General features: G+C 39.9%; 3 protein-coding genes across 3 annotated transcripts in view; all 3 read left to right on the top strand.

The window, feature by feature from the left end:
* The window catches only part of LOC130100505 (E3 ubiquitin-protein ligase RNF14-like), a 34420-nt gene extending 27316 nt beyond the window's left edge, over positions 1-7104 (top strand). The window contains exons 6-7 of the mRNA XM_056265977.1: positions 3862-3992; positions 6921-7104. Coding sequence (XP_056121952.1) covers positions 3862-3992; positions 6921-7055 — 266 coding nt within the window. The 3' untranslated portion in view covers positions 7056-7104. The remainder of the gene's footprint in view (positions 1-3861; positions 3993-6920) is intronic.
* LOC130100506 (E3 ubiquitin-protein ligase RNF14-like) lies at positions 1828-3550 on the top strand. The gene is made up of 3 exons (XM_056265979.1): positions 1828-2194; positions 2673-2803; positions 2985-3550. Exons 1-3 carry the CDS (start codon positions 2044-2046, stop codon positions 3528-3530), a joined length of 828 nt encoding a protein of 275 aa, XP_056121954.1. The 5' UTR covers positions 1828-2043; the 3' UTR covers positions 3531-3550.
* Positions 7105-15129: 8025 nt separating the features above from the next.
* On the top strand, positions 15130-25021 carry LOC130100520 (E3 ubiquitin-protein ligase RNF14-like). Its single transcript, XM_056265992.1, has 6 exons — positions 15130-15291; positions 15777-15907; positions 16085-16585; positions 16692-16914; positions 24370-24542; positions 24887-25021. Exons 1-6 carry the CDS (start codon positions 15141-15143, stop codon positions 25019-25021), a joined length of 1314 nt encoding a protein of 437 aa, XP_056121967.1. The 5' UTR covers positions 15130-15140.
* The last annotated feature ends 388 nt before the right edge of the window (positions 25022-25409 follow it).

Genomic DNA, 25409 nt, shown 5'->3' with positions numbered 1-25409 from the left:
TATAACGCCATTGCCTGTGAGGATGCTTAGCTTGTTGAGGGGCATTCTCCTAATCTCTCTGGTCTCGCTTTTTCAAGTTTCAGTGCTGTTGATTTTGATTTCATTTCTAAACTTGTTTTGTCAATGAACTCTACTACTTGTATACTTGATCCACTCCCTACGACTGTTTTGGAAAACTGTCTGCCTGTTATATACCCCATATCACTGCTATTGTAAATGCTTCACTCAATGCAGGGAATGTCTCTTCTGCTCTAAAACTGACTGCAGTTACGCCAGTTCTTAAAAAGCCTGGGAGTGATATCACCGATATGTCAAATTATCGACCCATCTCCAATTTACCTTTCCTGGCAAAAGTGCTTGAGCGTTTGGTTGTTGGCCAACTCCATACTCAACTCTGTACGAATAGCCTATTAGAAACTTTTCAATCTGGGTTTATATCTGGACACAGTATAGAGACTGCTCTAGTCAGGGTCCTGAATGATCTCCTCGTTATAGCCGACTCTGGGGCTTGTGCCATTTTGGTTTTGTTAGACCTTAGTGCTGCATTCGATACCATATGTCACGGCATATTATTGGACAGATTGCATATGTTGACTGGTCTGTCTGGAACTGTGTTAGACTGGTTTAAATCTGACCTCTCAGATCGTTCCCAATATGTCTACCTGGGTACTACTAACAGATCTCAGACTGTGCCTCTTGGTCAGGGTGTCCCTCAGGGGTCAGTTTTGGGTCCTGTTTTATTTAGTGTTTATGTGCTGCCTCTTGGGCAGATCATTCAGAAGTATGGCCTGAGCTTTCACTGTTATGTGGACAACACCCAGATTTATATCAGTTCTCAGCCTGATCTCAATTCTTCCTCTTCAAAGCTTTCTGACTGTTTGTTGGAAATTAAAGCGTGGATGAAACTCAACTTTCTACAACTGAACTGCTCCAAAACTGAAATCTTATTAATTGGCTCTCCATTTTAATGTCAGTAAATGTACGGATTTTAAAATTTCAGTAGACAATACCCAATTGTCCCCTTCTGGCCAGGTGCGTAACTTGGGCGTGATTTTTGATGCCCAGATAACTTTTAATTCACATTTTAAAAACATAACGAAGGTTACTTTTTTCCATCTGAGGAACATTGCGCGTATTAGACCCTTTCTCTCTAGGCCTGATGCAGAGAGGCTTATCCATGCCTTCATCACATCAAGGCTTGATTATTGTAATTCTCTCTTTGCTGGTTTACCAGCAAATTCTATTAAGAGGTTGCAATATATACAGAACTCTGCCGCACGTGTTTTAACTCATACATCCTCACGCCATCACATTACGCCCGTGCTCCAGCAACTGCATTGGCTTCCAGTTCAGCCACGTATTGATTGTAAAATTCTTATTTTAACCTATAAAGCAGTACATGGGTTGGCTCCAGATTACATCTGTGATTTGGTTACTCCATCCATTCCCGCTCGCTCTCTCCGTTCTGCTGGCTCTCTCTCTCTGTATCAGCCTCGTTGTAAATTGAAAACCAGGGGGGAAGGGCCTTTTCCTATAACGCGCCTAAGTTATGGAACACACTACCCGCATCTATTGGATGCTGCTTCAGTGGATTGTTTTAAGAAACTTCTTAAGACACATCTTTTTAGTCAAGCTTTTAATTTATAATTGTATTATTTTTTTTGTATTTTTACTTCCATGTTTGATTATTTTGTTCTGTACATGCTGTAGCGCTTTGAGTCTGAGAAAGGCGCATTAAAAATAAAATGTATTATTATTATTATTAGAGTCTATTAGGGGCAGTCAGAGAACACTTTTCATGCATTTCTAATCATGGATAGAAAAGTCCCGCTTTATGTTTTCTCATTGAATATCTTGTTGTACTTGTGAATACATCACTTTACAGAAGTTAAATGTGAATACTGTTTTATGTGTCTTTAAAACTACTTAATATTCTACATGCAGTCCCTGTTCTTGCGATGAATGCATCAGTTCGGCAGTTAGCAGTCTAAAAATCCATTGGAGAAGTTTCACAATCCTTGTTTTTATCTCAGGAATGTTCAAATGTCAGCCGACCAGGAAGCACAAACAGACGAACTGCTGGCGCTAGAGAGCATATATGATGAAGAGGAGTTTCACAGGACAGAATCAAGACAGAGGGGCAAGATCAATCTGTGCCTTGAGCTTCCTCCTAACTTCAGACTGCTAGTCAAGGGTAAGATTTCATACAAGATTTGGTTACAAATAAATAAATAAAAGTAAAAACGTAGTGATTTTGAAAAATATTGTATTTTGAACTATTATAGACTATTAAACCATGATAATAAACATGATACCAAGACAAAAAAAAAAGTTTAAACAGCAGTTCCCACACTCAACAATTATGCCTTTTTTTCAAACACACAATTAAGTCACATTTTTTCGTCTTTGCATTCAAACTGTACCAAAACTTAAAAGTGGTACGATTTTTTTCTTGCACCTGCAAGTTTATATCTCACAATTCTGACTTTTTAAAAACGCAATTGCAGGAAAAAAGTCGACGGTGTGAGATAAAAAGTCAAACATTTTTTTATTAAGTATTTATTTGATTATATATATCTCAATTTTGATTTTAATTCATATAACTTTGGAGCTCTATTGCATGTGTTCCCCAAAGTCTTTATAAGGTGATGTTTTGTGCATATTTTTCATAGGGGAGGCATGCGTAGAGTATGGAATATCCTTTCTACCCCCTTTGGTTTTGAGTTTTGAGCTTCCTACAGACTACCCTTCATCATTGGCTCCAGTCTTCACTTTAAGCTCCAAATGGCTTTCAAGAGTTCAGGTTTGTATGTTTTAGCATTGATCTGAGCTTGTGTAATTAGATGATAACATTAAATAGTTTTGTATTTTTATTTATATAATTATTTGGTCTTTTATTGTTGGGCATGATATTGGCATAATGAAAATGGCATAACCATTAAGATAATCTCTGCTCAATTAATAAGTTATTTAATGTCTGAAAGATCACTGCACTTTGCAAGAGACTGGATGAACTTTGGGAAGAGAACAGGGGAACTGTGGTTCTTTTTACCTGGATACAGTTTCTAAAGGAAGAAACTCTGGAATTTCTGAACCTCCAATCTCCCCTCGAGATCCAAACCATTGGTGGGCAGCCTCACTATGAATCTGGTCAGAACCAGTCAGACACTGCTGTTGAAAAGAACAAAGTGCAAGAGTTGGACCAACGAGCAGTCCAAGAAGTTGACCCTCACACAGATATACTAACCCAGCTGCTGGATTTTAATGAAGCTCAGAAACAGAAGGTGTTTGATAGCAAGGCTTTTTGCTGTGGAATCTGCTTCTCTGAGAATCTGGGTTCCAACTCTTTGCTCTTCAAGGAGTGTCAGCATGTTTACTGCAAGGCATGTGTGAAGGAATACTTTCAGATCCAGATTAGAGATGGCAAAGTCCAGTGCCTTACCTGTCCTGAGCCCGAGTGTATGTCCTTGGCCTCTCCTGCACAGGTACTTTTTCTTGCGTGTTTGTGCCTGAGTATGAGCTATGAATAGGTTTTGACTATTAAGCACTTTAGCTGTTTGAACAGTAGTTTAAGAGGAAATAGCGACTCACATTTGTGCATTTAGTAGATGCTTTTATCCAAAGGAACAATAGATGGAATTTGTCACAGAGACAACAATATTCAGAGTATACAACGGCAGGATTGTTAGAAATCTAGATTAGGCAACCAGCTAAAACAGATGTGAAATGCAGAAAAGAAAGAAGGCAATTTTTTGTGTCTATAATCAGTGTTGGGGAAAGTTACTTTTAAAAGTAATGCATTACCAAAAAAGTAGGTCTGCATTTCCTGGGCTTGTTTATAGGTCTGCATTTCTTTAACAGTTGAGCTTCGCAGGTTGAGGGGTGAGTACCCTGCTCTCAGTGAAAAGGAGAAGGAACAACAAGAGTCGTTAAGCGAAGACTGGCTGATGCATAACACTAAACTCTGCCCATCCTGTCACATTAACATTCAGGTCAGCAACTACTAGCTCATGAATGCAAACAGACATTTCACTTTTGTTGTTTAAAGGCGTGGTCTTAGTGAAGATTCTTAGTAAAAAGCTTTTAAAAATAAAGGATTAATTTTCTCTTTTTGTTGACCGAGATAACAAAAAAATAGACCCAGGTGCAGCATTATTGGGGCATCATTTATAAGACTCGTGTATGATCAGATTTGATGAAGACAGAGGCATGTTTACCACTCTGTCACACCACCTTTCCTTTTAATGACACTTTTTTAATCATTTGGGAATTGAGGAAATTAATTGTTGCAGTTTTGCAAGTGGATTTTTCTCTCTAATCTCACCTGATACAAGACATCTACTCAACAGTCCATGCTCGTCATTGTCTGATTCCCCTTTTCCTTATTAGGCCATACATTTTCAATAAGAGACAGATCTGGACTGCAGGTGTAGAGTTTCTACAAATCCACTCAGTTGTAGCATGTGCAGAATGAGGTCTGACATTGTCTTTCCCTAATATACATGGACTTCTCTGGAAAGATGTAATCTTGATGGCAGTTATGCCTCTGTACTTCCCAATATACTGTTTGTGTGACCGGATGCTCTCCTCCTAGGTGTTTTGAATAGAAATAATTAAATTAATTAGAGCTTGCCGCTGACAAATTGCCTTTCAACCTGTGGTGCGTCATTTCCGATCGGCTATAAATAGCCTATTTTCATTGCGTTGAGATACGTTACTTCCGATTGGCCCGGGGGTTCCCATTCGCTTCCAACGTGCGGGTGTTTTGACTGCAGCTGTACGCCGGCTTTCTGTGTGTTCCCGGAACGGCTAGTTATTTTGGTAAGCTATCACGGCAGTAAATTCTGGGAACCGGTTGGGCGTTAATCTGACGAGTGGGTTTGATCTTTAGCTTGTTTCAGGCATATGTAGACCAGTTTATGCAACGCTGCAGGATCGAAACGAGACGGCGATCAAAGCGTTTCGGTTCAGAGCGTCGGACTGATTCTATCGTCGGGTAAGTCTCTATAGGAAGTTACGGGTACTGGGTGTTTGGGCATTGATCGAGGAAGTGGGTATGATGTTTAGCTTGTTTCAGGCATACACAGACCAGTTAATGTGGCGTTGCCGGATCAAAACCAATCAAGCGATCTAAAGTGGTTTGTTTCGAGCGATCGACGTGATTTCTATCTTCGGGTAAGTCTTTTCCTGATTGGGTCGAGAGCATTGGGCATTTGTGGGGGCGTTTAATCATGTGTTTTCCTTTTAGGGTGTTCCAGCTTCCCCCCCCCCCCTCTGCCTCTTTGTCAGGATTTAATGCAAGGAATCGCCGTTGTCCTACTACCTAAGTTTGTTGGTTTTTGTTGTTTTAGTTAGTCTGATTTGTAAGTATGGTTCGTTATGTGTGAGCTAACGGACGGTGCTATTAATTTGTTTTGTGTTGAGATTATTTGTTAAAGGGAGTTATAGTTTTCAGTTAAGTGATTGTTTTTGGATCATTATTGTTATTATTATAGTCTTTTGCTTGCTGTGTTCATTTTGATTTAATTTAGTTGGTATTGATCCTCCACAGTGTGTGTATGTGTATGTGTGTGCAATTGCATTTGTATTTCGCTAGATGCTGAGGGCTTCAGCCAGGAATCCTCCCTTGTTTCCTCTGCGTGCTGGTGGTGGTTTGAACACTGGGTGGTGTGTGCAGTGAGACGCACGGATTTGCTGTGCGAGTGATAAGTGTATACCCTAAGGTGTGTGTTTGTATTCCTTGTCCTTTAGCCCTCAGCCAAAAGCTTGTGAATGTAATGCTTTACTGTTACTTGTGTAGTGACTGACTTTGAGGACTGTATTTCTTCTCTGATATCTAACATCTTATGATCCGATGTTGTGGCGTGTCTTGTCTGGTACGCTTCGTTTGTTTTAATGTGATTTTTAGAAATAAAGAACTATTTTTGTACGACATTCATGTCTCTGTTCCTTACTAGTGCAACCAACTTGTGTGTCTTAAAATAAAGTCTATCAATCATTCTCTGTGTGATGTCAGAGTGGCGTAGTCGGTTTTCTTAAAGCTGCATTTAGTCGATTCTAAGTAATTAGGCCTTGGGGCCGTTAAGTGCGGTCTCTTTCTGCCACATTTGCACTGATGCACTCTTGACAGATGTTTGCTTTTGCACCTGTCGCTGAGGAAAGTGGATTCATCTGATTCATCATTCGTCTTTTAGACCACCTATGAGTTGGGGCCCAGAGAACTCAGCGGCATCTCTACATTGAACAGATATGTATAGCTTTCTCCTTGAGGAACAGAGATTTGAGTTGCATTTCTTGATGGGGCTGCAGACTGACAACAGTTTTCCTAAAATGTACTCCCGAGCTCATGTGGGTTTATTAACAGTTGCATGATGGTTTCTCATGCAATGCCATCTGAGGGCTCAAAGGTCACGTAGATTCAACGGAAGTTTCCTGCCTTGCCCTACACAGACTGAGATTTCCCTGGATTCCCTGAATCTTTTCACAATATATACTGTGTGTACTGTAGATGCTGGAATACCTAAATTCTTTGCAATGTTGCATTGAGAAATGTGATTTTTGCACATGGCAAAGAGCCTTTGGTGGATGCTCCTTTTACACTCAATCACAACACCATCACCTATTACTATTCCCCTAATCGTGGACTGTTTAACTGGGATATTAAGCTTTCCACTTTTTGCCTCCGTCCCAACTTTATAAATGTGTTGCAAAATTAGTTTATATTGACAATTACAATTAAGTTGTTCAGTGACAACATTGGAAATGTTAAATTACTGTGTTAAATACTTCAGTTAAATAAAGCTTCAGGAGAATGAACAAATCACAGATTACTGATTTTACGGCATTTTACAAAATGTCCCAACATTTCTTGAAATGGGGCTGTAGTTTCTTACTCATCATTTATTTTTTATTTTTTTTAGAAAATCCTGGGCTGCAACAAGATGACCTGCTCCTCTTGTCGGCAGTATTTCTGCTGGATCTGCCTTGCAGTTCTCGACAGAATGGACCCCTACAACCACTTCATAGGCGACACCAATCCGTGCAATAACCTTTAAGTTAAATGCTGATAGTGGTTGTTCTTCACGTACAAAGAATAAGGCATGCATCACAAAAACCATGTAGATTACGTGACTGGTTTTATTTCACCTCTAGAGAGCTGTTTTACTGTAGAACCAAAGACTAAACTGTAGACAAGTAAAACCCTCAAGTGCCGGTGCACAGAGGAATTTAAAACTATTGCAAACTATCACCATTGATTTGAACAGATAACCACAAATTCCACAAAGTAAATATAAGTGCATGTGATACGTCCAAATTCGCCTATTTATAATTGTTTTGTAAAGAAAAAGTAAGTTTTTAAATGGAGAAGAGTCGGCAAGTCTTGAAACCATTGACCGTTTACTGTATTTTTACTGTGCAATCATCTTGTCACGGTCAATGTCTTCACTCCACATTTCATTTTATATACGTTACTTAACAATTCTTCCTACCATATTGGAGATAAAAGCTGCATGGTCAAGGGTCTTTCAAGCAGAGAACTTTGCTCATGCATGGTTTTGCATAATGATGCATTTGACTAATGGCAAAGTCCACCTTCACAAAGAAAACCCAATACGATTTCAGTTGGACTAAAGAAGTAACATTACATTTTAAAAAGATAAATCATTGCTTTAGTCCAACTGAAATTGATGTTTGCATGCAACCACACCGAAACATCACATACTATTCACCCTAAACAGTATCCAAGATTAGAATTATCCATCCATTTATTATCCCCACTTATCCCCAAATCATGTTTTTAGATGTGCATTATCTCGACAAACATAAAGGTGTTACGGAATAATGGGATCTCTATCAACATCTTAATCCTCTTACAGCTTATCATATTGACCCGTTAAAGGAATAAAGTGGTATTGAACACTGTTTTTTTAGGTACTGGGTCAATAATTAATTTTTATGCAAGAAATCCTCCATAGTGTACTATAATCTTATATATATTATAATCTTATATACCGGTAATCGTCAATCAACCAGAAAATAACATTCACATTTTCTCCTGTATTTATTCATCAGCTTTTGACAGATCAGAGGCAAATACATGTTGCCTATATCTACAATATTTCTACATCTCATGGTGCTTAGATATAACCAATCAGCGATGAAAAATAATTTTGCAAAAAAAAAAACTTTTTGAAACCTCAGTACAATTCTGTGTAAAAATGAAATGAAGGTAATTTTCCTGGTTAATATTATGGATGTGCTGTTTTAGTATGTTTTTAAATGTTGCACTAAGAATATGTTGTGTGAAGCCATACTTTTCTATTGCATTTGTTTGCTTTGTTATAATAAAACTTGTTGAATTTGTGGTGGTCAGTCTGAGCATCGAGAGAAATGCAACACAAATTGTATCGTCATTATTTCATAAGTTTTGTGCATTTTCCACTGACAGCATCAACAGCCCGGACCGTAGAATTTAGTTCTTGCAGCATTGTAATTCTTAAAAATCAATAAAAAATCTAATAAGAAAAGTTATTGTAGCAGTATTATGGAATGTCAGTCATGGAACTAGAAATGACACACATATTTTAAAATGCAGCTTAAATGAAATATGAAATCACTATATTTTGAGTAAAGCAATGCGCATTCATTTCAAACAAAGTAGGTATTTTAACACGTGTGATGAGAAATAAAAAAGAAGAGAAATGATTGGTAATTGTAGCTTCAGCTTCTTTAACTTCATTTGTTTGGACGATTATTATGCATAATCACAGACAGTGAGAGAGAAATAATTGTAGACGTTCGCGTAAAACGAAGGCTTTAAGACCAAGCAGAAAGACTCTGTCAGCCTCTGGTACTATACGACATCCACAGGGAATCACACCCAGTAGTGGCGGAACACAAGAGCTGGTTAAACTAAAAAGAAGAAGCAAGAAGGAAGGAAGAATATCAACCTCTTTAGAAGCTTTTAAGTTTCTTGGCCGACCATTCAAAATAAAAAGAGTGAACTGAACCAGTCCAGCGTTAAAGTAGCCTTTTAGACGTGTTAACCCTTTAATTTAATTTGTCATATAGTTGAGTTTGCACCTTAGCCTACAACGTGCTACGTGGATAGGTAAGTACCAGTATGCATTGTATTCGGCAACAACCCTTACTAAAATTTACCATTGCTATAGCCTACTACTACTACAATAATAATAATAATAATAATAAAATATGGTTAATATAGCCTAGTTAGACCATGGTAACCACAAATTTGTTTTTGTTAGTTTAACCATGGTATTTGTATTTGTAGTCAAACTGTACAAGTGGTAATCAATCTTTCAAAAGACCATGGCGAGACTAAATTTACTATAATAAAACCATTTTCGTAAGGGATGCTTTGACCAGATGTAGAAAACCATGCGAGGATCTGCTCTCGCATTGATTTCCATCTAAATACAACATTTAGTTTTAAATGATATTCAACATTTACACGGGCATAACAAATTACTAACAGCCGCAAATGTTATCATAGCGGCATTATACAGGTGAATGTAGCCTACGGACGCGGAAGCGCATGAAATAAGGGACCGTCTGAAAACTTTACCCACTGCGTTAAAACGTCGGCACGGTACAAACTTTCATGCGATGAGATGTTTTAACATACAAAGTGTTAACCAGTAGCGGCTGCGGCTCCTGAGACTTCGGGGACTTTTGCGTCCAGGCTCCTGTATTGTACGCTATGACTTTGATTAACTGCTAGTAATCTAATTTTACATTCAAATGACTGAACACATGCAGAACCCTTTTGGCAGAGGTCTAACCTTAGTGTCCTTGCTAATTCAGCCTGAGGTTGACGCTAATGCCGATTGGCAGGCTCTTCTACGACTTGTGGAAAATTTAGGAGAGGAAACAAAGCCACTTTGATTCTCAGAACAATGACCCTGCACACTTTCGTTTGCACTTCAGGTCTTTTGGTCTTGCAATGTCCAGCACGTGCACGATTCCGTTAAGTCCACAAAACTGTAGGGTGTCCCATTTGCCATTTTAGGTGCTCACTAGCGCCCCCTTTGCAATAACCGATATGCACCATCTCTCCAAGTATGTCCGACTGCGTCCCACAGTACTACAAACTGTAATGTATTCTATGTAACGTGTAATACGTACTACGGAATGACGTAACAGGAAATAAACAAGAAGCATGGAGTTCACAAGCAACCTGCGTGTCGTCTGATTTGTTTAAGTAAAACAAACGACAATACATGGTGTCAGAAGTTGTAAGTGCATCGAAAGAAGAATGGCACAGTTACAGCCACCATCGAACCTATGTCTACAAGGAAATCTTTCAGAAAATTGGAAGATTTGGATACAAAAATTCGACTTGTTCCTGACGGCTAGTGGCATCGCGGAAAAAACTGAAAAAGTGCAGTGTGCCACATTTCTACATGTCGCGGGTGAGGAGGCAATTCAAGTTTTCAATACGTTTGAATTTACTGAAGAAGACAGGGACAAAATCAACCCTCTCAAGCAAAAGTTCAAAAACTATTGTGAACCAAGAAAAAACCTACCTTACATTCGTCACATATTCTTCACGAGGGCTCAAGGACCGTCAGAGAATATCGATTCCTACGTCACTGATCTAAAGAACAAAGCAAAAGACTGTGAGTTTGCAGAATTGCATGATTCTTTAATAAGAGATAGAATTGTGTGCGGCATAAAAGATGACACATTGAGAGCCAGATTGTTAAGAGAAGCAGATCTCACATTAGCAAAAGCTGTGGACATTTGTCGAGCGAATGAAATCACGTCCAGTCAGGTGAAAGCACTAAACGAAGAAGTTGACATGCATAAAATTAAGGCTGTAAAAATGAAACAAAAGAGTCATTGGATGCCAAAAGAAGTGCAACGTGACTTGAGTGACGACACAAAATGCAGTCGATGCGGTTACAAGCATGAGCAGAGAAAATGTCCCGCCTATGGTCAAACGTGCAGGATATGCAGTAAAAAAAATCACTTCGCAAAAATGTGCAAAATGGAGCGTAAACAGCCAAGAAAGATGCACACGCTTGAACAGACAGAGGAAGATGACAAACATATGTTCCTGGGCACAGTGGACGTTCAAAGAGAAAATGAGAAAAGTATTCAAGCTGTTACCACAGAAACACGAGAAGAAAAGGAAAAGTGGTCTGAATTGCTAAAGATAAGAGACAAGAAAGTTAAATTTAAGTTGGACACTGGTGCAGAATGTAATGTGCTCTCGTTAAAAACGTACAATTCGCTGGGTATAACAGAAAAGCTGAGTAAATCTACCTGCAAGTTACTTACATACTCTGGACACCAGATGTCGCCAGTGGGACAGAATCAGTTAACATGTGAGTACAAAGGTCAGAAGCACATTATACAGTTCCAGATTGTTGAAAGAGATGCTCCTGCAATTCTAGGAAGATCAACATGTCAATCATTAGGCTTGATACAAAGGATACATGAAGTGTCTGTTGAAAATGATGACATAATGAAAAATTATGAAGATCTGTTCAGTGGTCTAGGATGCATGCCAGGATATCATCACATCCAAATTGATTCATCAGTAAAACCAGTTGTACATGCTCCACGGAAAGTTCCTGTCGCACTGAAGGAAAGAATAATTAAAGAATTGCACAAGATGGAAGAAATGAACGTCATTGCAAGACAAACAGATCCGACTGACTGGGTGAGTAGCATGGTGACAATTGTCAAGCCAGACAAAATTCGAATATGTCTCGACCCTCAAGATTTGAACAAGGCAATCAAACGTGAACACTACCCACTACTCACAGTAGAAGAGGTCGTATCTAACATGCCAAATGCTAAAGTGTTTTCTGTGCTGGATGCTAACCAAGGATTCTGGCAGATTAAATTGGACGATGACAGTTCCAAGTTGTGCACGTTCAACACTCCTATAGGAAGATACAGATTCCTACGTTTGCCATTTGGGATATCGTCGGCATCTGAAGTATTCCAAAGAGCTGTAGCACAGATGATTGAAGACCTGGATGGTGTGATAAACATCGTGGATGATTTGCTGGTCTGGGGTGAGACAGTACAAGAGCATGATGCCAGACTGAGAAAACTGCTCCAGAGGGCAAGAGAGTACAACCTCAAACTAAACAAAAAGAAATGTCAAATCAGAACATCACAAATCAAGTACATTGGTCATGTACTGACAGCAGACGGACTGAAACCAGACGAAGAGAAGGTGAGAGCTGTAGTTCAGCTACCTACACCAGAAGACAAGCAAGATCTTCAAAGATTTCTGGGTATGCTGCAGTATCTCGCCAAGTTTATTCCCAACTTGTCAGAAGTAAGTGCTCCGCTCAGACAACTGCTGGAGAATGATGTTGAATGGTTCTGGGGAAGCGAACAAGAGAAAAGTTTTCAGAAACTGAAAGCTCTAGCAACAAATGGACCAACGTTGAAATACTATGATGTAAACAAACCGTTAACATTGTCAGTTGATGCCAGCTCTGAAGGCATGGGTGCGGTTTTGTTACAAGATCAGAGACCAGTTGCATATGGATCAAGAGCGCTCACAGATTGTCAACGTCGCTATGCACAAATTGAGAAGGAACTGCTAGCGATAGTATATGGATGTGAAAAATTCCATCAATATGTATATGGCAGAGAAGTTCAAGTAGAAAGCGACCACAAGCCACTGGAGTGCATCTTCAAAAAACCTCTACATCAAACTCCATTGAGACTACAAAGAATGTTACTCAGACTTCAAAGGTACAATCTAAAAGTCAAGTACAAGCCTGGTAAAGAAATGCACATAGCAGATGCATTGAGTCGCGCTTACCTTGATGAATGCGACGAAGAACTGCTTGAAGAGGAGTTAGAGGTAAATGTAATCACAACTCAGCTGCCTGTGACAGAAAAGAAACTGCAAGAGTTCAGAAAAGAAACAGCTGAAGATCCTGAAATGCAGAAACTGAAAGAATACAGCATAAAAGGATGGCCGACAGTAAAAAAGACTGTACACAAAGACGTACAGAAGTATTGGACACACAGTCGAGTGAAGGGATTTGTGGAAACTGAAATGGAAGCACACATCTTACCTAATTCAGACTAAAGCACATCTATTTATCCTCACATACTGACTTTATTTGTAGTTCATACTGTTTTAATACCCTGTATTTTCTTTCTCATTTTTAGGAAAAGCACTTAATTACCATTGTTTATTTCTATACCAAATGTCATACACTTGCAATGAAGCTAAAAATATAAACAACTACATCATTATGTTAATATCCTATATTTTTACCATAAAACTTACGACAAACATGTCTCCTAATATCCTCAGTTGTTACGTATAGGCCTACCGAGCTGCATCGAACACATGTGTAAATAACTTTTCTTGAACCCATTGTGCGAGTTCACTTTAATACAGCGTGCGTTATATATGTTGCTGCTGATTAGACTGCAGTTCTGACACACCCACCAAACAAGAGAAAACGCATCTCAAACCCCGTTGCACACCGGTGCACGCCGTTTCCAGGAAACATGACGTTCAACCCGGAAACCGTAGCAAAACGTTGCGCGCCGTTTTGAACTTGAAAAGTTCAATCCCCAGAAGAGCGATTCGAGAGCAGCCGACTGGTTTATTCAGCTTCTCAAGAGCGGCTGCACAAGCTCTGATGACGACACAACCGTTCCACGATCGGCCGGATTCACAGCGTGAATGACGATCACGATCACGTGTTTCATGTTTATTCTCACAATTTCAGTTCCACTAATGCTCACAAATCAGCATTTTTATAACAAGTAAAATCTCTTTTCATGTATTCGCGCTATTATATTATGTCATGTTTATCAAAATAAAACGGATACAAAAAACGTATTTAAAAATTATAGGCTTATGTTGAACTTTATTCTTGTACAAACAGACGCTGTATTAAGCATAAAGTATTAAATGGAAACGTATCTGAAAAGTCTGTGTATTTGACAAATATTGCACTTATTATTTCACTTCAGCTGTGGGAAATATCAAACACAGTGCAAGCGTCACTGGAAGCAGAAAGTGTCCGACTTCACGTCTCCGTTGTTTGAGCTCCTCCCCGACTGCATCCAGCCGCAGCCGATGTCGAACACGCCTGCTGGCTGTGGAAACTTAGGTAGCTGACTTGTTGCCTCGCTGCCCTATAAGGCAATGACTTTGTGGGCAGCGTTTGCGCATGAAGGAACCTCACAAAACGTAGCGCATGGATTAATGATCTACATAAAAATAGAGCGACCTTTGGTGAAAACTAGGTGAATATTTAATTACTAATTACTACAATAGGAATTTCTCGCTATAAAGGACATCAGAAGTGAAAACGTTGGTTAAAAATGTACATTTCCACACAAACTGTCCACCAACCGCAACTTTCAGACGCCATCTTTATTTTTTTAGCTCAACTGTCACAGAATGGAAAGCACAGGATTGTGGGATATCAAAGGCAGTGAAGGATACATCTATGCGGTCTTCAAAACTTGATCAGATGAAGGTATCTCAGGAGACAGGAAGTGAAGCTAACATTGGATTCGGACGTGCCTTGATGCCTTCATACCTTGATATTGCTCCGAATGTAGCATTTATCAGCTATCGGACACAGCTGCTGATGTTGTCACTATAGTATTGCTCTTCTTCTACTTCACTTTCCTCGCTTTTTAATCTTCACTATCGCCACCTAGTGATAAGGCATACAGATAGTATAACTTCAGCTGCGTCTCATTTCGGAGTCTGCGTCATCTGGAGGTCACATTTGAAGGCTGCATAAGTCATCAAGGATGTCTTATTTAAGAAAAGTAACTGTAATAAAGTTGACTGTTTTTCCTTGTGAGGTGTATATTAGGCCAGAGTCTATTAGGGGCAGTCAGAGACCACTTTTCATGCATTTCCAATCATGGATAAAATAAAGTCCCGCTTTATGTTTTCTCATTGAATATCCTTTTTTACTTTTGAATACATCACTTTACAGAAGTTAAATGTGAATACTGTTTTATGTGGACTTTAAAACTACTTAATATTCTATATGCAGTCCCTATTCTTGCGCTGAATGCATCAGTTCGGAAGTTAGCAGTCTAAAAATCCATTGGAAAAGTTTCACAGTACTTGTTTTTATATTGATCTCAGGAATGTTCAAATGTCAGCCGACCAGGAAGCACAAACAGATGAACTGCTGGCGCTAGAGAGCATATATGATGAAGAGGAGTTTCACAGGACAGAATCAAGAAAGAGGGGCAAGATCAATCTGTGCCTTGAGCTTCCTCCTAACTTCAGACTGCTAGTCAAGGGTAAGATTTCATACAAGATTTGCTTACAAATAAATAAATAAGTTAAAACGTACTGTTATTTTGAAAAATATTGTATTTTAAACTATTATAGACTATTAAACCATGATAATAAACATGATACCAAGGCAAAAAAATACAAAATAAAACATGTTTAAACAGCAGTTCCCATACTCAACAATTATGCCTTAACACACACAATTAAGTCACATTTTGTCGTCTTTGCATTCAAACTGTACCAAAACTTAAAAGTGGTACGATTTTTTTCTTGCACCTGCAAGTTTATATCTCACAATTCTGACTTTTTAAAAATGCAATTGCGGGAAAAAAGTCGACGGTGTGAGATAAAAAGTCAAACATTTTTTATTAAGTATATTTATTTGATTATATATATCACAATTTTGATTTTAATTCAAATAACTTTGGAGCTCTATTGCATGTGTTCCCCAAAGTCTTTATAAGGTGATGTTTGTGCATATTTTTCATAGGGGAGGCATGCGTAGAGTGTGCAATATCCTTTCTACCCCCTTTGGTTCTGAGTTTTGAGCTTCCTACAGACTACCCTTCATCATTGGCTCCAGTCTTCACTTTAAGCTCCAAATGGCTTTCAAGAGTTCAGGTTTGTATTTTTAGCATTGATCTGAGCTTGTGTAATTAAATAACATTAAATAGTTTTGTATTTTTATTTATATAATTATTTGGTCTTTTATTGTTGGGCATGATATTGGCATAATGAAAATGGCATAACCATTAAGATAATCTCTGCTCAATTAATAAGTTATTTAATGTCTGAAAGATCACTGCACTTTGCAAGAGACTGGATGAACTTTGGGAAGAGAACAGGGGAACTGTGGTTCTTTTTACCTGGATCCAGTTTCTAAAGGAAGAAACTCTGGAATTTCTGAACCTCCAATCTCCCCTCGAGATCCAAACCATTGGTGGGCAGCCTCACTATGAATCTGGTCAGAACCAGTCAGACACTGCTGTAGAAAAGAGCAAAGTGCAAGAGTTGGACCAACGAGCAGTCCAAGAAGTTGACCCTCACACAGATATACTAACCCAGCTGTTGGATTTTAATGAAGCTCAGAAACAGAAGGTGTTTGATAGCAAGGCTTTTTGCTGTGGAATCTGCTTCTCTGAGAATCTGGGTTCCAACTCTTTGCTCTTCAAGGAGTGTCAGCATGTTTACTGCAAGGCATGTGTGAAGGAATACTTTCAGATCCAGATTAGAGATGGCAAAGTCCAGTGCCTTACCTGTCCTGAGCCCGAGTGTATGTCCTTGGCCTCTCCTGCACAGGTACTTTTTTTGCGTGTTTGTGCCTGAGTATGAGCTATGAATAGGTTTTGACTATTAAGCACTTTAGCTGGGAAACTAATGCCTCTGTGCTGCTATTATACTGTAGGTGAAACTTTTGGTGGGCGAAGATGAATATGCCCGCTATGACCGCCTCCTTCTGCAGTCGAGTCTGAACCTAATGGCAGATGTTGTTTATTGTCCACGCATGAGTTGCTGTATGGCTGTGATGATCGAGCCTGACGCCAACATGGGCATCTGCCCCTCTTGCCGATTCGTCTTCTGCACCCTCTGCAAGCGAACATACCATGGCCTCTCTCTCTGCAAAGAAGGTAAGATCACAGTGGAGTGGTAATGTTCATAAACACAAGTAGAGTTAGGTCAATCAATTTTATTTGAATAGCGACTCACATTTGTGCATTTAGTAGATACTCTTATCCAAAGCAACAATAGATGTAGGAATTTGTCACAGAGACAACAATATTCAGAGTATACAACCGCAAGATTGTTAGAAAGCTAGATTAGGCAACCAGCTAAAACAGATGTGAAATGCAGAAAAGAAAGAAGAATTGTTTTTGTCTATAATTAATTAGTGTCGGGGAAAGTTACTTTTAAAAGTAATGCATTACCAAAAAAGTAACTAATTGCGTTTCTTAGTTACTTTTATGGAAAGTAATGTGTTACATACTTTTGCGTTACTTTTCTCACTTGGGCTGGGCTTGCTTGTTTGTTTTTTAATAATAATAGAAATTGCCCATTCACACCAAGAGGGAAAAGTTCTGAAGGAAATGCAAAATCACACCTGTACAGTTGAGGGCGCAGCTCAAACAAATGTTCCAGCTGTGCTTTCATTCTAGAAAATGATGCAGGAGAAGAAATTCCAACACTGTTACTTCAGCAATAAAAACTAAAAAATTAAACACAAATGTGATGTTTATATAAAGTAATTTTTGCTTATTAGTATGGTTGAATTGGATCATCGAAGGTCAGCAGCAAAGACATTGGATAATACATTTATAGTAGGGAACAGAGTCGTTACGTCGTGACGACGAAATGGGGTTTTGCTTAGAAAGCCTATCAACTTCGAGTATTACAAAACGAGCCAATGGCAAAGAAATGCCATGGGTCTGCGGATTTTGCATAGCGTGACTCCGCCCCACCTCGTGGGTAAATAAGGAAGTACGCTGGCAATATGCAGTTACATGCTGAGGAGCCGAGACTGAATTCAGGCTGTTCCAGCGGTACATCGAAAGTGGCAGGGAGATGTAACGTCTCCGTTCCCTACTCAGGGAACTAGGGTTACATCTGTAACCGAGACGTTCCCTTTCGTTCCCTTCACGTTGTGATGACGAAATGGGGTTCCCAGTCTAATCACGCCACTCGGCTGACTTCCAGTGCCCTGCGTAAGTCTGAGCTCCCTGTCGTGAGACTAGCACGGACGAAGGAATCCTACTTAACACAGGAATACCAAGGTACACATGGAAGCATAGGAAATATGCAATTATTGCCTGCCCGCAGGGGGGAATGTTTCAACCCCAGGGGTGGCAAGGTGGCTTGCCAAGGGAAAGACACATGCTCAGAGAGGCTTACAGCGGAAATACACATGTGGGGGTCGCCCAGAGGAGGATAGGCGGTGGGCAAAGTAATCTTTGTCAGTGACCAGGAAGCTGCGTTCTTGAAATTACAATTTTGCTTTAATCATAATTTTTTTTTGATTAATGTAGTTCAGTAATACTGAGGTAAAAATGAGGTGTTTTATCCATTTAGCCTCAAATGAAAAAAACCGTGTAACCCCCTTTTCCCAGACAAGTTGGGCAAAGTTTGTTCAATGTACACATTTATGGGTGAACCTGCAAACCACAGAGAGTACAGTAGCTGAAAAAGCCATATTGGCATTTAACTTAAATTCCGAAGACGTCCAAGATGTGCCGGCTAATGTGGGATTTCACAGAGAATGTTACATCCTCTTCTTATGTGTTCTTTGTTGGTGAAGAGCATGTAACATTCTCTGTGAAATCCAACATTAGCCGTCACATCTTGGACCGAAGATAGAAGATAGAAAAGGCAGCGAACAACAGTGAAGGTTTGTATCAAATGTATCATTTTTATATAAAATAAATACAACAATGTCCAGACAGTAGTGTGAAAGAAGTTGTCCAGCTGGAAATCCGATGAAATTTGAGCAAGCGGTGGCTGTTCTCTGTAATTGATACCCCTGGCTGCGCCAGAAACGCCTCCTATTCCCACAACGTCACACAGCCAATCAGAATTAAGGTTTCTACCCCAATTTGGCTTATGGCCTGGACTTTGGGCTATTCCGACATATATTTAGAAAGCCGACCCTTGAGAGTATACATTTCAAGACTCAAAATTAACCTGACTGTTATTAATATTGAGATATATAAGCTCAAACATAGAAACAAAAACAACAAATATTAAGAATATATGTATTAAATGTATAAAAATATTATGTGAATTTAGTATTGCAACTTATAACCACAACTAAAACATGGGGATTTTTTAAAGACAATCATCCCGCACATCCTATTCAATATTCTATAAAAAAATCAACTAAACGAATATTCAAAAATCGTGACTCATCCCTAATTAATATAGTATTTCAGTGCAAGTGGATGACATGACAAGTAGCAAAAGGCAGTGCAATATGTGTGTAAGTGGGGTCAAATGTTCATAGCAAATTTAAAAAAAAAAAAAAATAAACCAATGTAGCAGCATCTAATGCCTCGTTTCCACTGAGCGGTACGGTACGGTACAGTTCGGTTCGGTACGCAATTATTTGCGTTTCCACTGTCAAAAGTTGTGAATGGTACCAAAAAGCCGAACCGTACCGTACCACTTTTTGGGTACCCTTCCGTTGGGGTACCTAGCACAGTGGTACGGTACTAAAAGGTGGAGCTAGACTCACTGCAGAACGGTGATTGGTTGACAGAGTATCGTCACTTGCGCGTGCTACAAGGGCATTAGAAGCATACAGTTAAAATATAATACTACTGTTATTGTGTCACGAAATGTAGTTTTAAGAGTTTTTCAGGCGAGAAAGTAGTTTTTTAAAGCTCAAATCTGTGGTTTATTTATAGATTTATGATCATTTGAAGATCCATTCCAAGCAATCACCCGGTGCTCGGCGCTCAAGTACCCCGCCTGGAGCAGCCTTTCCCCGGCTAGCCGTTCTGATGTTTGCCGCTGACTTAGACGTCTCTGTAGTGGTTAAACATGAGATATAGTGTAAACTACCAGTGTATTTGTGCAAGAGTCAATCAGCTGCCCTTAGGTTATTGGAGGGTGGGGGTGGAAGGAAGAGATTCCCCTATAGAAAGTTAAGAGGATGCATTTTTGGGAGATGAGCCTTCCTCAACTGTGGGAGGAAGTGCAGAGATTTTTGGACTTTCTTGGCCAGGTTCTGTTGGTGGTGTCGATAGATCAAGATGGGTCATCTGTGATGTGGATACTAAGCAACTCTGTGATCTTGACCTGCTCCATCATGGTGCTGTTGATGTGATGATTATCAACGATCACCTCTGTAGTCATTTGGTTGTGGAGAGATATGATGTTTTCCTGTCCGTGTCTGTGTGTTAGATCAGGGGTGGGGAACGTTGATCCTGGAGGGCCATTGTCCTGCAGAGTTTAGCTCCAACCCTAATTAAACGCACCTGAAGCTAATCAAGGTCTTCAGGATTGCTAAAGTTACAGGCAGGTGAGTGTTTTTTTCAGGGTTGGAGCTAAACTCTGCAGGACAATGGTCCTCCAGGATCAACGTTCTGTTTGATAAACAACTGAATTATATTCAGATAATAAAAAAAAAAAAACATTTTAAATCACATTTTTCATCTTGACATTTGTATTAAGATGCTAACCATCTTAAACGAGCTTGACAAGACTACTGCAGTTCTGACCACAAATAATTTTGTTAAATAGCTCAAAAACAGCCATCTTTAACTAAAATATTTTTAATATCATTTCTTTGTTTTGCTTTGCACTCTTTTTAGCTGATAATTAGTCTAGCTTACTTGTAGCCTAGGTAGCTTGCTGTAACCAAACCAACCTGGACATACCCATCAAATTATTTCCTGCTGTCTTCCCGTTTAAATATTTTCCAGTAATTATCCCGTATTTGAATACTCTTTGCTTAGTTCATTGTGTACCGAATGATTATTTTGGATTAGACTAAGCAACATACCTAGACCTAGCTTTACTGCTCCACTACCAACATTCTTTCGTGGCTACTGTTCTCATCAACGACAACGCAAATATTCACGACGAAGTATAGCTTGCAGTCTTAAATACAACTTATATGAAAAGCATTAAGATATAGGGGTTTATAATCATTGTAAAACAAATCTTACCTTGACGTTGTCTTGCCGAGACACACCGGTCTCTCCAGGTTGGGTTGTGGTAGACTCATGGATTTGGCTTCAGACTGACGCGAGTCACGCGATGCCGGTTCAACGAATAACGTGATTGGCCAAATCAATTCAACTAGGTAACAACACAAGCGTTGATTGGATCTCACTCCGGCCAACTTTTGTAATCAGCTAGCGAAATTAAATCTATTTTTATACTTTAATGTGCAACAATTGGCGTTGGAAACAATCGGTAATCTTTTTGTGAATTATTCATACAGACAAATAAAAAAAATGAGCCACACAGCTGCTGGGTAACTATCAAATCAAAAACTAAACGAGATAGACGGACTTGGCCCACCGCCTAGGAACCATGCACATAGCGGCACCTGGCCAACGCGAAAGCTGCCGGTGGCATAACTCTGGCGCTTGACGTCAACAGTGCTGGAGGAACTCAGGGCTTGTCGGGGAAGCTCACCAGAGGAAAATATTGCACGTATCCAGTCCGTGGAGTGGAATGGCGAGCAAGCGAAGACACATGAGCAGGTCCTAGTACCGGCTGGTTGAAGCGAGTACATGAGAGGACACTGGCTCCACTCGGAGATAGTAGAATCTGGCGAATGTGTTGGGTGTCGCCCAGCCTGCAGCTCTGCAGATGTCTGTTAGCGAGGCGCCATGCGCTAGAGCCCAAGTGAAAGCCACTCTCTGAGAGGAGTGGGCCTTCACACAAGGGGGCACGGTCGACCTTTCTGCTGGTATACCAAGCAATGGTGTCCACTAACCAGTGAGACAACCTCTGCTTGGAGAGAGTCTTTCCCTTCCGCTTCCCACCATAACAGACAAAGAGCTGGTCAGAGGTCCTGAAACACTGCGTTCTGTCTACGTAAGCACGGAGGGTGCGTACTGGACAGAGCAGTGCCAAGGCTGGGTCTGCCTCTTCCAGGGGCAGCGCTTGCAGGTTCACCACCTGATCTTGAAGGAGTGGTAGGAACCTTGGGCACGTATCGAGGCCGGGATCTCAGGATCAAGTGATAATAGGCCGGCCCGAATTCCAGGCACGCTTCGTCAACGGAAAATGTGTGCAGGTCCCCTACCCTCTTAATGGAGGCCAGTAAAACAGGTCGCAATGGGACGAGTCGTGGGAGATTTACTAAACAGGGCAAATTGCTGTGAGACCCCAATCCCATAAAAGCAGGATGGGAGTGGAAAGCTTTGCAGGTGATTTACACACAATGCACAAATACATTTTTGAACACAGAAGCAGCAGCTCATTTCCATTTAGACCAAAGCAATCTACCAAAAGCATTGTATCTATCGCAGTCATGTCAAGTGTAAAATTAGTTAAGACATGCTTTTTTGGCTTTAAATGACGGCGAAAATAAAAAAATACCATACATTTCGGGTCTGAAATTTAGCTACAAAAATAACTGCATCCACGCCTATTCATTGCTAATATTTCACTGCGTGCCTTTAGTAAATCCTGACAGTTTTTTTTTATGTCAAAAGAGTTTTGTGAAGCTGATATTGTGAAGCACAAACCTGTTTTGTTGAAATGTGAGTGGTAAAGCTCAGTTGGTCATCAAACACTACCCACAGGTTTCTTGCTGCCCAGGGTGCCATTAGTGTTGTAAAACACCACCTAAAGGGGTTTGCAGGTAGCCTGACTACGTCAGACTTCGTACTTCCGCTCAATTTCATTTCGCTTCTGTACTCAGTCTGAGACAGAGGGCGGGCTGAAAGCCGTGACGTAGACGCTAAGCGCAGAGTTTAAGATTAGGTCAGGGAAATCGAAAACGACCGCGGATATGGAGACGCGGATGCAATTCGCTCTGTTGTGGAGAATATTCCCGGCATTAGCAAACTGAAGCCCGAACAAGAGGAGTGTGTATTAAACATTTTGAATGGAGGTGATGTTGTGGCCCTACTCCCTTTGGGAAAAGTTTAATTTATCAACTATTACCGATCGTCAGCAAGAAACTGGGGAGCCTTTTGACAGGTCAGTGTCTCCTTTCTTTTCCAGGTCTTAAATATTGCCATGACATGCTGTAATCTTGCAATTAAGTTGCAGCATTTCCGACAGACTCGACATGAACTGAGCTGTGTTTAACAGAACTAATCCTAAAGGCCTGTTCACACCGGGACGAATTTCGCACGCGATATTCGCCGACGTTTAACGCCTCGTGACTAAACAAAGGGCGCCAATGTGAGTGTGCACACCGACGCGAAAAACGCCACGCGTAAAAGTGTCATTTTTTTTAAAACGCCTCGGGTTCGTTTTCTTGGTTTGATGCACACGTCAAAAACTCTCCGACCAATGGGATTGGCGCTTTTGCTCACGTGTCTGGAGCTTCTGAAGTTACAGTAAAACACAACTTGGGGGCGCTCAAACACAAAACGGTCTTGCTGAGCAAACATACGTAACGGCGAAGAAGATGCGCCAAGTACCATAGATATTCATACCATAGATATCCATAATAAAGGCTAGATGTCTCGTCCACGCTGCTGGCCAAATATGGCCTTTATTATGGATATCTATGGTCTACACTGCCGGGAAGAAATAAGACGAGGAAGATGCAAGGCAAGATGAATGTAGAGCTGCTGGTCTCGTTGGTGTCGGAACATAAAGAACTATGACAAACGCGACAGCAACTTCAAAATAGGACTATTTCTGTTTTACATTAAGCGCCATTTAATGTCAGGGAATGAATTTGCATGTTCACTCGGCTCAAAAACGCTGCCGAATAACGTGCGCCGATATTCGTCCCGGTGTGTACGAGCCTTAACTTTGACAGTTGGCTGCAAATATTTTTTGGTTTCTCTCTAATGTCAAATATCAGTTTAGAGGCCCTGATTGTACCGTGGATGCGTAGATTTACTTCACATAATCTGAAAAAGTCGTTCACAACCATGTTCACTCCCATGATTAGTTTTCGCATCATACATTTGTTTACAGTGGATGTTCGATGCGGCTGAGCTGGCGCATAACACACGTCATAACCAAACGTTATGTGATTGGCTTACGGGTAACCAATGATTTTATACTTCAGACAAGCCCCAACGCAATTACTTGCTGGGATTCACAATACACAAAAACACAAGCATCCTTACTGAAGTTTTTTAGCAGACTGTCATCATTAGACTGTAAAATATTATAACATTTTACAATATCTGTTCAATGCATATGTGATATTCATTCCTACATCGTTATTATGAATGTGATCTTGCTTTTATTGAACAGTTCGTTATTTTATTTAAAATAAATGTTAAAAAAAACGTTAATATTGAAAGACTGGGCAAAATAATTTTATAAATATATATACAGTATTGGTCTGTTCTTTTACAGCATGTTTATATATATATATATATATATATATATGAGACTTATTCTCCTTTGCTCAGTATAATAGGTCTGCATTTCTTCAACAGCTGAGCTTCGCAGGTTGAAGGATGAGTACCTTGCTGCCAGTGAAAAAGAAAAGGAACTACTTGAAAAGGAGATGGAACAACAGCTAATTCAAAGAGTAAAGGATGAGGCTTTAAGCGAAGACTGGGTGATGGATAACACTAAACTCTGTCCTTCCTGTCACGTTAACATACAGGTCAGCAACTACAAGCTCATGACCACAAACAGACGTTTCACTTTTGTGGTCCTAAAGGTGTGATCCTTTGAAAAATCGTAGAAAAATAATTATATTTTCTTTTCTCTTTTTTGACTGAGAAAAACAATATATACAGAAAAGGAATTCTTGGGGCCTCGTAGACGCGGCGTGCATGATTGGATTTGATCCTAAATTCCATCAATTTGTTAGTCTAAAAATACAGTAATCATTACTGCTTGAAATGTAGAAACAGCCATCAGTTATTGTAATCGGACACTTTCCAAAAACTGCATGTTTGTGCACCTTCATCCCTGACTTTTTTTTATTTGTATTTGTTTTTATAGAAAACAATGGGCTGTAACAAGATGACCTGCTCCTCTTGTTGGCAGTATTTCTGCTGGATCTGCCTTGCAGTTCTCGACAGAACGGACCCCTACAGCCACTTCAGAGACCCTAGCTCTCTGTGCCACGAAGCATAGTGGCTTTTGCCGATATGTTAAACTAAAAAAATATGGCAGATGTCACGACTTTTTTTAGTTTGGGTTTTGTTTGTGTTCAGGTCTTATTTTGTAGTTTCTCACAGACATGTTTCCTGGTTATGTCATGTGACTCCCCTGTTCCACATGTGATCTTGTAATGCGTTTCCTTTGCTCTAAGGTATCGGGTCCGATACTGTGACCGTGTGCTCGTACTCATTAAAATGCTCCGATACCAACATTTGCTTATGACAAAATAAACACAAAAAAAAACACAGACAATAGAGCAAAGAGAGAGCAGAGTGGATATATCAGAGAAGGATGTCAATGAAGTTAATGTATCGAATTAATAGAATGTTAAACAAATGAAATATTTATGCATATATAGCTG

This window comes from Rhinichthys klamathensis, unplaced genomic scaffold, assembly GCF_029890125.1.
Source record: "Rhinichthys klamathensis goyatoka isolate OS25496 unplaced genomic scaffold, OSU_Roscu_1.1 h1tg000243l_1, whole genome shotgun sequence".
Taxonomy (NCBI): domain Eukaryota; kingdom Metazoa; phylum Chordata; class Actinopteri; order Cypriniformes; family Leuciscidae; genus Rhinichthys; species Rhinichthys klamathensis.
Note: the sequence above shows the minus strand (reverse complement) of the source record. Positions and strands in the feature narration are given on the sequence as shown.

What these genes read in the sequence shown, in the direction of transcription:
- LOC130100506 (XM_056265979.1), top strand. Translation starts at nt 2,044, where the DNA reads ATGTCAGCCGACCAGGAAGCACAAACAGACGAACTGCTGGCGCTAGAG. An exon ending in CTTCAGACTGCTAGTCAAGG is followed by an intron (nt 2,195 to 2,672) that starts GTAAGATTTCAT and finishes TATTTTTCATAG; the next exon opens with GGGAGGCATGCGTAGAGTAT. An exon ending in AATGGCTTTCAAGAGTTCAG is followed by an intron (nt 2,804 to 2,984) that starts GTTTGTATGTTT and finishes AATGTCTGAAAG; the next exon opens with ATCACTGCACTTTGCAAGAG.
- LOC130100520 (XM_056265992.1), top strand. Translation starts at nt 15,141, where the DNA reads ATGTCAGCCGACCAGGAAGCACAAACAGATGAACTGCTGGCGCTAGAG. An exon ending in CTTCAGACTGCTAGTCAAGG is followed by an intron (nt 15,292 to 15,776) that starts GTAAGATTTCAT and finishes TATTTTTCATAG; the next exon opens with GGGAGGCATGCGTAGAGTGT. An exon ending in CCTCTCTCTCTGCAAAGAAG is followed by an intron (nt 16,915 to 24,369) that starts GTAAGATCACAG and finishes TTTCTTCAACAG; the next exon opens with CTGAGCTTCGCAGGTTGAAG.